We start from the raw sequence: 13,097 nt of genomic DNA, 5'->3' as shown, positions 1-13,097 counted from the left end.
GGGGTCATGATTGACCACAAGATGAACATGAGCCTTCAGTGTGATGCTGCAGCCAGTAAAGCAAGCAAAATGCTGGCTTGCATCCATAGATGCTTCTCGAGCAAATCCCAGGATGTCATTCTTCCATTGTACTCGGCCATGGTGAGGCCACAGCTGGAGGACTGCATCTAGTTTGGGGCTCTACAGTTCAAAAAAGGACGTGGAGAAGATTGAGAAAGTGCAGAGGAGAGCCACACACATGATAAGAGGTCAGGAAAACAGACCTTACTATGAGAGGCTGAGAACCATTGGACTCTTCAGCTTGGAAAAGCACAGGCTCAGGGGCGATCTGGTGGCAACCTTATAAGTTCATCAGGGGTGCTTAGCAGGATCTGGGGGAATGTCTGTTCACCACAGTGCCCCAAGGCATGACAAGGTCGAACAGTCACAAACTCCTCCATGACTGTTTCAGGCTGGACAAAAGGAAGAACTTCTTCACTGTCCGAGCCCCCAGGTTTAGCCTGCTGCCGGAGGTGGTTCAAGCACCTACTCTGAACGCCTTCAAAAGACATCTGGATTTTTATCTTGCTGGGATCCTATGATCCCTGCTGACTACCTGCCCCTGGGGCAGGGGGCTGGACCTGATCTGCTGAGGTCCCTTCCACCCCTAATGTCTATGAAATCCAAGATGAGCTTCCCTCCCAATCAGCATGGGGAAAAAGCCTAGTCCTGGATTTGAATACCAGCCCAGGGCAGGCAGCAGCTCAGCTTTGACTTCGGCCCTAGTTCAGGGCTGAAGTTAGAGCTGAGCAACCACCTGCCCTGGGCTAGAATGCCTTGTTTGGCAAAGGCAGGTGCATGCATCATGGGGGACTATAGGAGAATCAGAGGACACCTGCACCCTGCCCCCCACCTTGCTCCCCCCTGCCCCAAAGCTCCCTCAGCTTCTGCTCCAGCTCTGGTCTCTGCAGCTGCGACCCTGCCTGGCCAGGAGCTGCTGCTGCTGCTGCTCCTCCTTGGCTGGGCTGGGGCCACGCTGCTGCTGAGTGCCCCGGAGCCAGAGCAGAGCTACAGCAGAAGGTAAGTGGGTGGGGGGAGGATCTGGCCCTTCATCCTATGCTGCTGCTTTCTCTACCACAGCAGTTGGGGTGGGAGAGATGGACACAAATTAAAGATCATAGAATCATAGAAGTAGGGTCGGAAGGGACCTTGTAGATCTTCAAGTCTGACCCCCTGCCTGGGCAGGAGAAAAACTGGGCTCAAATGATCCCAGCTAGGTAGGCATCAAGCCTCCTTTTAAAGACCCCCAGGGTAGGAGCCAGCACCACTTCCCTTGGAAGTTGGTTCCAGATCCCGGCCGCCTTAACTGTGAAGTGAAGTAGTTCTTATGGAGATGATCTTCTACTACTTAGATTCAATATATGGAAAATTATAACAAATTTATAGTTTTCCACACATAGATTTGACTTACTGGGGGAAGTCATCTTAAATTCAATGTTGTTTTTGGATTTGAGCGAATATGGTAATCTTCAGTGTTAAAATATGCTTAAACAAAGCTCCCAGATGTAGACCTACCTGTCCCATCCCAGTGGACATGGGGGTTTTGCAATGGAGAAAAAAGCACAGAACCAATTTGCATTTTTTAAATCTTTATTATAAACAATCCTGCTTATAATAAATGTTTTCAGAATGCGATTGCTATGCACTAAACAAAAACCTCCTTAGCTGAATCAGTTTCAATTTCTGATTGCTTACATGTATTTTTTACTATATTAGATGGGAACCAGGGAAAGGAAAACCTTTAAAAATTTTTGAATTCAGCCTATTCCATCGGAAATGCCTTTACAAACATGGAACAGAATTAAAAGACACATTTTTGATCCTCTGTACATCAGCAGCCAATGGAACTCCCGACGGATACATAAATAGATTTTTTTAAAGTATATTTCTTTCATGAGTATATAAAATTATTTTGGTTTCTATACTCAACAACCTCTGAGACAAAAGGAAGGATTTCTTTTACAAAATTCATTCCTGCATGTTACTTAGGGTGTAGACAATCACTCACAGGGAAGTGTTTAATAATACACTTTACACAATGCTTAACTATATACTGCTTAACTCATTTACATGGTATTTACACACTACTTTGTACATGAGATGCCATACTTAGAAAGGCATTAGAAAGGCATCTCCCCCTGAACAGGATGTATCAGTTCCAGTGTTTGTATCAAAGATAAAACAAGTTTCAAAAGACAGCACCACCTGACTTTCAGAATCAAGGATCCATTGAACTGCATGTGTAGTGAAGGCAGTGGGGCAATTACATTGTCCTCTGTGTATTCTAGCAGTTCCCAGTGGGGAAGGTTAAGACAGGACCCTGGTTTTCTGATCAGTCTATTTATAAAATACAGCTGCTACAAAGATAATTGTTTTTATTAGACTCACTGCTAAGCCACATGCTTTTGCCCTTCAGCTTTTCTTTAAGCCCTTCCAAGTGTCTAGTTCCTTCCCTGGGGAGGAGTTTGGCTTTTATATGACCTTTAATGTTGGCTCAAGCTGGTTGTCAGGCTGAGGGCTTAATTCAACACAGCTAAATTTGTCCCATGGAACTTATCTTTAATGCAGAATCTAGTAGGGGAGGAGGGAAGGGGTACAGAGACAGGGAGATTGTGTGCTTGATTTTCAGTGTGGAGCACTCATTGCTTCTACCAGAGCTCTGAGTGTTCAGCACGTTTGAAAATTAGGCCCTGTAGTTTGATGGGAGTTTGCAGCGGTTACACTTTGTTTTAGGCACAATAGTGTCAAAGGAAAGGCCTTGGTTTGGCTGTTCAGTTTTCTCTTTCTCAACCACAAAAGATTTGCTCCATTAGAAAACCACAATGGGAAAGTGTGTCAGATCAACTATTTGCTCCCAACATGCAGGTAAATGTCTTTTTAGCCCTAGCACAGTGTTTAGACAGACAAAGCCCACTAGCAAGTGCACCCCGAAGTCAGTAGCTCAAAATGCATGTTACTCAGCGAATCCCTGGGTTACACACACCCATATTCATACCAGACAGTCTGCTGGTCCCCATGGGGATCTGGAGTTCCAGAAGTGCTCCTAGAGCTACCACCTGTAGTGTGGTCCTCTGTTCCCCCTGTTCCAGTGCTGCACTCTGGAGACTTATCCTGGCATTTGGTAAGAAAGGCATCGCTTTGCCCAGCAGTAATTTCACCTTCAGTATTACTGGAGACAGCTCTGAGAGGAGTCACAGTGGCCACCTCCCCAGAATAAGGAAAGGTCTTAGGCTTGACTTTAGCAGGTGTATATTGTGCAGGTGAATAGTGTTGATCAGGCACTGCACACACTCGCTCTTGCTGTTGCATGTTCAGATTGCTGGCAGAAGCCAAGGGAGAGGAAGAAAAAGGATGGAAGGAGTTTGGTCTCTCATCCTTTGGAGGAGCCAGGGAAAGACGTCTTACATCCAGCTGCCGACAGCGAGAATCAATGCTTTGCAAGGAGCCGGAAACCTTGGCAGACTGAGGCCTCTCTTTTAAAGTAGTCTGAGAGCCTGGTGGCACAGAAACCCTCAAAGCTGGACTGACACAGTCCTTGCCTGCAAGCTTCTGAGGACTCTCCTGTCTGCAGGTCTCTGGGCCAGTGGCTCGGAGGAGATCTGCAGAGGCCAAACTAAATGCTCTGCTCAATGATGTGCTCCTTCGGCTCAGAGTGCCGGATGGCTGAGGTTGTGTGATCTGCCTTGGCCCACTGAGTGGTTGATGTGGTGATGTATGAGGAAGCTTAAGAGACCCCTGGGAGTTTGCCAGAGGCTCAGGATCAGCTTGCCTAAGGTTTGGTTTGACAAAGTTCCCAGGTTTTGTTATTCTTCCTTCTTCACTGGCAACAATCATCTTTACAGTTGGTGTAACATAGTTTGTAGGCATCTTAGCTGCCTCCTTTCTACCTGGCTGAACCAGGTTGTTCCCAGGTGCTGGGGGATCATTTGCTTTTCTAAAGTAATCACCCATCAAGTCATCTCTGCTACTGGAGGTATCCTAATGTGAGAAAATACACACACACACCGGGTTAATAACACTACTCTGGTTGCTATGAAAGACACACATTGTTCAGCAAACATTTTTCCTTTCAAGGTTGTCACAACATAATTCCATACATCAAGCAACCCAAGGTTCAACACAAAATCAATGTACAGGAGGCTACTTGGTACCGTATAAAATGTTTTTTCTCTCATAGTGCTTAAACACTAATTGGTTTGTTAAGACTAACCTGCAAGGAGGGGCCCAAAGCACCCTACATAAACCATGTATCTTATACCTAAAAGTAGGAACACTGTGGGGGAGAGGTATAGAGTCTGTAACTTTGCATCAATGAGTTACATGTTGATCATAATTAGATTGTGACAGCCTTGTCTGCCAGTTTAATTGTCACCAGTTAAAATTTTTTTTCTCAATAGCACCCTGGGCTGCAGCTCTTTTGCTTCAGTTAATGTTAGCCAATCAAATGCATGCAAATGGTAGCTTGTTTGTCATTTCTACAATATAATGTGGACAAAACATTGGTACGCTGTGAATAACAAATAATGGAATACTTTAAGCAGTGATATGTTAATACTGAACAATTTCATTACTAATCTGAATTATTTATTTATTTTGGAAAAGGCAACAAATTGAATGTATTAAAAGCTGTATCTAAATGTACTGAAATAGGAAAAACTGTCCAGAAATAATCTGCAATATTGTGGTGGCAGACAATTAACCTGGTCATAAAGAAAATAAAGGCTTGATGTGGATGGACCCATGCAAAACATATAGGTAGCACTTCCCCCATCACTGTTAAGGTATTAATTCAAGATATGCTGTGAACAGTTAATGGAGATGCTAGTTGCAAAAGAATGTGTTGAAAAAACCTGATGCAATTAATTTGTTTGCTTTTCTCTGGGAAGTACATCAAGATTTAACATTAATTTTACAACAGTTCCAGGGAAGTTTTCTTCCAGTTGGAAAAACCATTTTACTACTAGCAAATGCTATTAATAATAATAATAGCAATAAAATTGCAGCTTCTGATAATTCGGAAGCATTCCATTTTCATTCACATGCTGAGTCAAGGTTATTCATATGTTAGTCTAAATCTTCAGTGTGCAGGTTAAAGTTAGAGGGTAACTATATTGTTATAATGCTCCTAACAAACACTTGCTTAGGCCAAGCACTAAAAGAACTCTAGAACCAGGAAATACAGGTCACTGGGCCATTTTAGTCTTTAAACCAAAGTAGTTGCTAGGCTAAAAGCTTTTCAGATGCATGAATGTGCTTGCCAGCTGCAGCAAATTGTGAGCTTTGGTTACACAGTGATAATGACGGATACCCTGGGGATATACAGTGAAGATGGTCTCCTATTCCCCCTCCCTGTTTTGTGCCTCTCACTGTCACGACATGAATGACTGAGGAGTGGTTCGACTGATTGCGATGGCTCCTGATGGAGGGAAGGACATAGGGAATGGCAAGAGGGATACAGTGCATCAGCTTCTAATAGAAATTGGTGCAACGAGATAATTTCAGTCTCATTTAAGCTTTGTCGCCGCTGAAAAGGAAAAAGGATGACAGAAAGAATGAAAATAGAGACATGGTCAGATGGATACAGACACCAACAAACTCTGAAAGAGTTTAAACTGAAGACATTTACCCCACAGAATCAGAACAAGAGAGAAAGAGGTATTTCATAATGTTTGCCTTAGCCATTAAGGCCCCGAATTAACTGAAGTCATAAGAAGCGGAGACTCCTCTGGTGTCAGTAATGCTAGGGAACTGTTGATGAAACCTTAACTTCCATTCATGACAATGACAAACTTAGTCTGAAAATATACTTTGTACTGCAACACTGCTTCTCACTAATGCACGGCATCATTAAGCAATAAAAGGCAATTGCTATCTACCAACCATAGTTTATTTCCTACAAGACACTTCACAGTGCATTGTGGAATAATCTAGTATCGAGTCTCACCAACAGCACAATAGCACCACTTAGTACTTAGAAAGAGTCAGTACAATCCAGGGAAATAGAAACTCCCCCCTGCATCAAGCCTTATAGAAGCCTCCTGCAAAACTGGAGGAGATTTTTCAATAGGGCAGGTGCTCTTTAAGATGCACATTTCAAAATTCAATAAAATGGCTGCTAATCTTCATTTCCCAGCAAAGATTAAGTAGCCAATAACTGTGGTGAGGGCTTTCTACAACGAAGGTGGAATTCTGAATAATACTGCATGGACCATTTACTAGTTCAAATATTAAATCTAGACTGAATTCAAAGGTGGTGGAACAGTGGGAACATTTAATCAGGAAGAATTATTCAATGAAAAAACAACAACAAATCTTAATTTCTATTAATCGATTAATTCTAGCTACAAACATAAATATAAACAAATAAAGAATATGCGGTATATTATCCCTGTTTTTAACTGGGTTCCTTTACTTAAATGTGTTATAAGAATGAACAGTTTATAAGAAGATCCATAGTCATTAGCAATGATCATATAATTTTTTTTACTTGTTCCTTCCCTCAAACTAGCTCAGAATATATTCATAACACCTGAGATATGGCTTTAATTTACTTACAGTAGGTGGGGATAGCCTATTACTCTCTTCTAAGAACTCTTGCAAAGTCACCATCTCACTGCCAGGAGAGGCAGAGCGCTGCTTGCTACCATAGGGGTGGGGTGTGTAACTTCTCTGAGGAGCATCATAAGAGATCAAGCCATTTCTGTGAAGGGAGGGGTCATGTCGGCTACTAGAGATCAAGATGGCAGAAGCAGAGTGACAAAGATAGCTGTCTCTGGGCAATGCAGGCATCTCTCTATTTAACAGCATGTCTTCACTGCTGAGGCTTTCGCATCTGCCATGGAGAAGGTCTGAGGAACCTGACAAAGGGAATAAGCAGCATTAACACTACTCATTTTCCTTTATTTTAGCAAAATGTCAACTCCTTACTGAAGTAGATACTATATGATTCCAGTTCCCTTTCTCTGCTGAATAGTCCAGTTAAAAATGAATTAATGATTATTAGTTTATCGTCCCCCAAACTCTGTGGAATTGGAGTTTTAGGGAGGCGAGGATTTTAGGGTAATATCTTTTATTGGACCAACTGCATAGTTGGGATAGAGGTAGACAATAGGCCTGTGTGAAAAGGAAACTCTTCGATTCAGATTCTGATTTGGCCGATTCGGAGGACAATGATTCGATTCGGTGATTCACTGTCCCCATTCAATGTGGCCAAATCAGAATCAGAGATTCAGATAGGCTGGGGAGAAACAGGCACAGCTGGGTGCCTGCAGGTTCTCCCGTGGCTCCTCTGGCTGTGCCTGTCTCTCCCTGGGCAGGGAAAGCTGTGGGAGAAGCCCCCATGGGCGCCCTGCCCAGCCCCAGCCCCATCCCCTGCCTGGGGGCTTCTGAGGGTTCATGGCAGAGCTCCCTGCGCAGGGTGGGGCAGTGGGGATTGCCGCCCCCTGCACAGCAGCTGCTCCATGGCGCAGGTGCAGCACAGCTCAGCAGGGCAATGTGTGCTGCTTGGGAGCTGGGGCTGCTGGGGCTGAGTGATGCTGGGCTCCAGCTGACTACTGGAGCTACCCCAGCTCCCAGACAGCACGTGGTGCCCTGCCAAACCTTGCTGCACCCACGCAAGGCAACAGATGCTGCATGGATACCAAGCAGCAAGGGGGACACGACATGGATGATCTCCACTGCCCCCCACTGTGCAGAGGACTCTACCACAAGCTCTCAGAGGCCCTGATCACTGCTGCCAGAGCCGGTGAGCATGGGAACATGCATGCAGATGCGGCTTGCTCTGGGCGGCAGCAGGACGTAGCCCCCGCTCCCAGCGCTACTACACCTGCATCAGCGCTGGGCGCAGAGGCTCTGCCCTGTCACTGCCACTGCTTGCCAGCTGGCATGGAAAGGTACGGGATGTGGGCGCAGCAGCGCTGGGAGTGGGGGCCATGCTTTGCTGCCATTTGCCCTCTTGCGTCTGGAGCGAGCCGTGCCCGCATCCCCCCCGCCACCTTGGTTGGGCAAGTGGCAGCAAAGAGCCTCCACTCCCAGTGCTGCTGCGCCCACATCCCATGCCCCCCTGCCCTCCTCTCTGAGTAACATGCCCCCCTGCCCCAGCTGGGCAGCTTGTTCCAGCCCCAGCCCCAATTCCTTCCCCACACCCCTTCCCTCTCCCCTCCCCCAACCCCAACAGATTTACCAGCTGGAGGCAGCTGTCAGCTGCCTGTTTAGTCTACGGCCAAATCTCTGAAGTGGCCAAATCTTTTCCGAAGCTTGTCTGAATGAATTAGGATGCTTTGAATCAATTTGGAGCTTTTAATTGGTCTCCCAATTAGATTCGAATATGGAGATTTGGTCCCTGAAGCAGGCCAAATCTCCTCCAAATCAAATCAGCTACTGAGGTTTTGCACAGCCCTATCAGACAAGCTTTCGAATGCAAGACATTCTTTATCAGGTCACAGAGCTTCAAGAAGGAAAAATTACTGTACTTGACCAACTGGATTCCAACTAGCAATGATAATTTAGTTTAAGGAGATCAGACCTGGAACAACAGCTGAAGAAAATGCGGCGACACTCAGATGAAAGGAACGGAGATGCATGAGGGTGACATGAAGTTTAGCTCTCATTTCCTTGATCCTTTGCCTTCTGTGAGTACAGCCAGTCCTTCAGGGTGAATTACATGAAGTCTAATGCGCCTCTAAATCAGGGCTGTACAACTTCTAAAAAGCTGGAGGCCATGCTCTGCATGGGCCACAATAATGCTGCTACCTCACGGAGAGTCTTCCCTGCTGGACCACACAGGTGGGCTGCCCACACCTCAGCTGACAGCTGTGTGCTCCCCCAGCACTGTGGACTGTGCTGTGCCAGCCCCAGGGGTAGGTGAAGGAAGCCAGAGGAGGAAAGGGAAGCCCGGAGACCCTGGATGTTGGCAGTTGGGGTGTTAGGGGAGCCACAGCCAGGTGGGAGCCCAGGGGACAACTGGACAGCTCTGATCTAAATTATGCTATTGCAGTCTATGCAGCATCCAGGCAGTGGTGGTGGGAGGGCTATTGCAGCCCACACACATGTAGACCCCTCTCATTTCTATTGCAAAGGGAATCTCTGTAACCACATGTGGCCCATGAGTTTTCAGTTGCTGAGACTTGCTTTAAGCTGTGGAAATGAGAATGCCAGCATCTGGAAGAACCTGGCAGACCAGATCTGTCTACTGGGCTTCTGCTTGTTAGAGAACAAAATTTCAGAAAATCTAGAGGACAGAATAAAGGTAGAAGAACTGTGTAAAGGAGCTTAAGATTGGCCTTTCATCCCTTAGGACATGAGACCTATGGTAATGAAGAACTGGAGTGTCTATCCTAGAATTCAAAGTTAGTCTTAAAAAAATCATTATTTCAAACCCTGTGTCAAGCCCCAGTGTGGTAAGGCTCCTCGTCAGATTGCAAAATGATTACAGAAGTCGTGACATCTGGATTTTGCTGGCAAAGAGAGAAAATACACTGATGCAAGTCATCTGAATTTCGTGTTAGCTGGAGAAGACGTTTTGCTCTGAAAACATCTTACCTTTCAAATTGAGAGGTGAGCTATTGCTGGATGCATTTCTACTGCTCTCTAAACTATTTGGCTTGGATGCTGGAAAGATACAAGGATAAAGTTCAAAAGTGCAAAATTACACTTGCGTTTGGACAAAGGACAACATCTTAAAAAGTTTTCTAAGTGATCTAGAAGCTTTAGTATTAGTGACTTCCATTTAGTTATAGACATACAAGTGTCGTAAGTCTCTTTTGAAAATGGGACTTACATATCCAAGTCATTGGTGCATTTTTGAAAAATGGTGCCCAAACATAATGTATGAGAAAGTCCAAGATATGAAATTAGCCATGTTAGTCTGAAGTTAGGCAGAAGACAGGGTACAGGTGCACTTTACAGACTAACTAAATTAGAAATGCATAAACTTTTGAAAACCCAAGCTCACTAACATCAGGTGCAGTCACTGTCAAATCTTTACCACATGCATTAAAGTGCTGCTGGTGGAAGCCAACTTGTATTAGTCAGGACTTAATTTCATTTCTTTTAGGAACTAATCACTTTCTTAAAAAATATATTAAATTAAAAATAAAACATACGGATGCAAATGTCAGAAACTGATATTCTCCATCTCATTCTAGCCACATCTATATGTTCATGAATGCGCTTTTTGCTACTGCGCATTAAAAATGAGTACCTCTAATGTGAGGTACTAAATCAAAGTGCATTAGGCTGTCCTAATATGCAGCAGCAAAAGCACAAGCTTTTTAAATAATGCTTAATGTGCAGTAGCCTATTTTTATGGTGCATTAGCATATTAGCACTTTTTTTTGACGTGATGCTTTAATGTGCAGTAAAATAGGTTACTGCACATTAAATCACACATGTAGATGTGCCTTCTGTAACGTAAATTTTAAGTACCTTTGAGGTTTCCTTGGACAAAATGAAGCAAGATTCAACATTAGGATTATTTTAATTTTATGTATGGTCTATCAACTTACCATGTTGTCTGCTATTGGAAAACTCTACCTCAGGGAATTGTTCCACAAGATTATCTTCTGAATTACATCCTGGGAAGAAAATAATGCTTAGTAGGTAATTTAGTACAGGAAACTCAATCCCACAGATCATCCCTAAATGTACCATTATGAAATAAACGACAGAACTAATGGACTGGACTTGCAAAGTTTATACTGGGAAAAGCAGCCATATTTAAGGACACCATTTTGACCAAAGGACCCAAAGCCACACATATACAGGAGTCCACTTAGATGAATAACCAGAGTTACATGACATTCTACACAGAGAGTTTTGCTGGTGTAAAGAAGCCTAATAATATCAAGGGACTAATATGCTTTGTGTGTCAACAGTAACTAGGGCAGGGTGAGCAGGGCACCAACTCCAGGCACCGAGTAGGAAAAGGTGCCAGAATCACCCCCAGGAGTCTTTGTCATGGCAGAAGAAACCCTGCATTGCACCTGCCCAGACAGATGAGCCAGGCAGGGCAGTGCCACACTAAGCGGTATATTTGGGAAGTGGAAAGCAAGTTGAGCGAAGTGTTTGCCTCCCTGCATCTCTACCCCAAAGAAGCTTTTGCCAGAACCAGCATAGCCCTGTGGCTCAATCTGTATGCATGGAGAAGGGAAAAGGCGGGGCTGGGGGGCAGTGAACAGGGCAATAGGGCTGGCTCCCAGGGGGCCTCACCATGTGACTGTAGATGCCAGAGTGGAGTTGATGCTGTTACAGGGAAAGTTTGCCTTCCCTTCTACTCACCCATGCCCCAGGTCTACAGTAGATGGGAACATCCATCTGTCTGTGTCCCCCTCCTTCTCAGTTCCCACCCAGCCCACCAGCACCTAATTAGCTTGCTGAGCCTCTGACAGGTATACAGATCAGTATTGGAGTCATGTATGTGTATAGCTTTTGTATAGGGGACTCAGTTCCTGCTATGACTGAGGATCACATTGCATAGAATCAGGGACTGAAAACTGAGTGCTGTACAAGTTACAGATACCAGAATGCACCACACACCTTTGAGTCTGCTTTGGAGCCTGGATGTGGGAGCAGAACCTGAAGCGGTCAAGTGGATAGCTGAGGCAGAGTTAGTCCTGGCACCCAGCTCCATGCCACAGTGCCTAGTAGCAGGGTCTGCTGTAATTTCAACATTATCGTTGCTGCCTCCATGTTGGGAAATTCTTTTTTGCTTTAGATCTATTAATACTAAGGAAAGGAGAGAAATACAGAATCAGGCAACCTCACTGGATATGTATCTGTCCAATTCCATACACACAGAACAAGCAGGCACAAAATGCACACAACAAGGCGCTGGTTCTGCAAGCTTTTTAATAAATAGTTCAGTACTGGGTAAGAGATTTATGCAGCTGATTTTGCAATTGTGTGGGCTGCCTAGGAAGCAAAGGAGTGACTAGGGCTGGTTTAGAGACTGTAGGAAGGTTTTTTTGTTTTTTTTTTTGTTTTTTTTAATATACACATAAAGGTATTGTGAAGGAAACAGAAAAAAGGGCAAAGACATGAAAACAGGAAAAAAAAACCAAGTTGAGATGTAACAGCCCTTTATGACTACTGCCTTAAAGAAGAGGTGTCAAAGCTTTGACCTGTAGAGCCATGTGCTTTGGGACTGCAGTGCACGTGGCACCTACCCCAACCACTCTGAGACTGTGCATCTGCTCCAGGCTGTGAGCAGAAACTGTCCCAGAATGGGCAGCAAAGGGTGACCCTGATGTACATGGTGCCCACACCAGCTACTCCAGAACATCTGCTGGATCTAGCATGGAGCAGACCTACACTGAAGCAGGTGCAGTGGCAGAGGGCACATCTACATGTGTGCTTTAATGGGCATTACATCTTATTTTAACGTGCATTAAAGCATCACTAAAAATGCTATTTAGTTAATGCTCATTAAAACAGGCTAATATGCATTAAGCATCACTAAAAACAGTGAGCATCTGCACATGAGCATGGAGGCTGCTCCGACATGCTGGAATTCCAGCACATTGAAGCAGACTCAATTAATAGAGTCTGCTGAAGTATGGCAATTACTGTGCTCCAGCAGCCTCCAATGTCTTGTATATCAGTGTCCTCGCACTTAAAATATGGTGGAGTGGGGCACTTGAACTAAAGCTCATGCAACAAGCTTTAATATAAGCACCCCCACCACCATTTTTAAGCATGGGGACCGCTAATACACGAGATGCGGTGGTGCTTTAATTACAGCGGCTCTCAGAACCACTTGAATTAAGATGCTGCCCACCTCCAGAGCACATGTAAAAGTGCCCATTGCTATTTAGTTAATGCACATTGAGACAGGTTAATGTGCATTTTCCTAGTACCTCACAATGGTGGTACTAGATTTAATGAGCATCAACTAAAGTGTGTTAATGCACATGTACACATGCCCAGAGTTTCTGGAGCAGGCGCCACATGCAGCATGGTCCTGGGGCAGGTGCCACATGTTACATGATCCTGGACCAGCTGCTCAGGGGCATGCATAACACATAACACCCATTCCAGGGTCCACACTGGATCCAGCATGC

General features: G+C 44.8%; 1 protein-coding gene across 1 annotated transcript in view; it reads right to left on the bottom strand.

The window, feature by feature from the left end:
- Positions 1 to 1,917: 1,917 nt before the first annotated feature.
- The window catches only part of CCDC88C (coiled-coil domain containing 88C), a 214,516-nt gene continuing 203,336 nt past the window's right edge, over positions 1,918 to 13,097 (bottom strand). Inside the window, exons 26-31 of the mRNA XM_019519909.1 lie at positions 11,575 to 11,763; positions 10,545 to 10,613; positions 9,580 to 9,648; positions 6,595 to 6,896; positions 5,348 to 5,563; positions 1,918 to 4,017 (exon numbers count right to left, since the gene is read on the bottom strand). Of these exons, the coding sequence (XP_019375454.1) occupies positions 3,013 to 4,017; positions 5,348 to 5,563; positions 6,595 to 6,896; positions 9,580 to 9,648; positions 10,545 to 10,613; positions 11,575 to 11,763 (1,850 nt within the window). The 3' untranslated portion in view covers positions 1,918 to 3,012. The remainder of the gene's footprint in view (positions 4,018 to 5,347; positions 5,564 to 6,594; positions 6,897 to 9,579; positions 9,649 to 10,544; positions 10,614 to 11,574; positions 11,764 to 13,097) is intronic.

This window comes from Gavialis gangeticus, unplaced genomic scaffold (assembly GCF_001723915.1).
Source record: "Gavialis gangeticus isolate Ggan-Ray unplaced genomic scaffold, GavGan_comp1, whole genome shotgun sequence".
NCBI classification, from domain to species: domain Eukaryota; kingdom Metazoa; phylum Chordata; order Crocodylia; family Gavialidae; genus Gavialis; species Gavialis gangeticus.
This window is presented reverse-complemented; position numbering and strand designations above follow the sequence as displayed.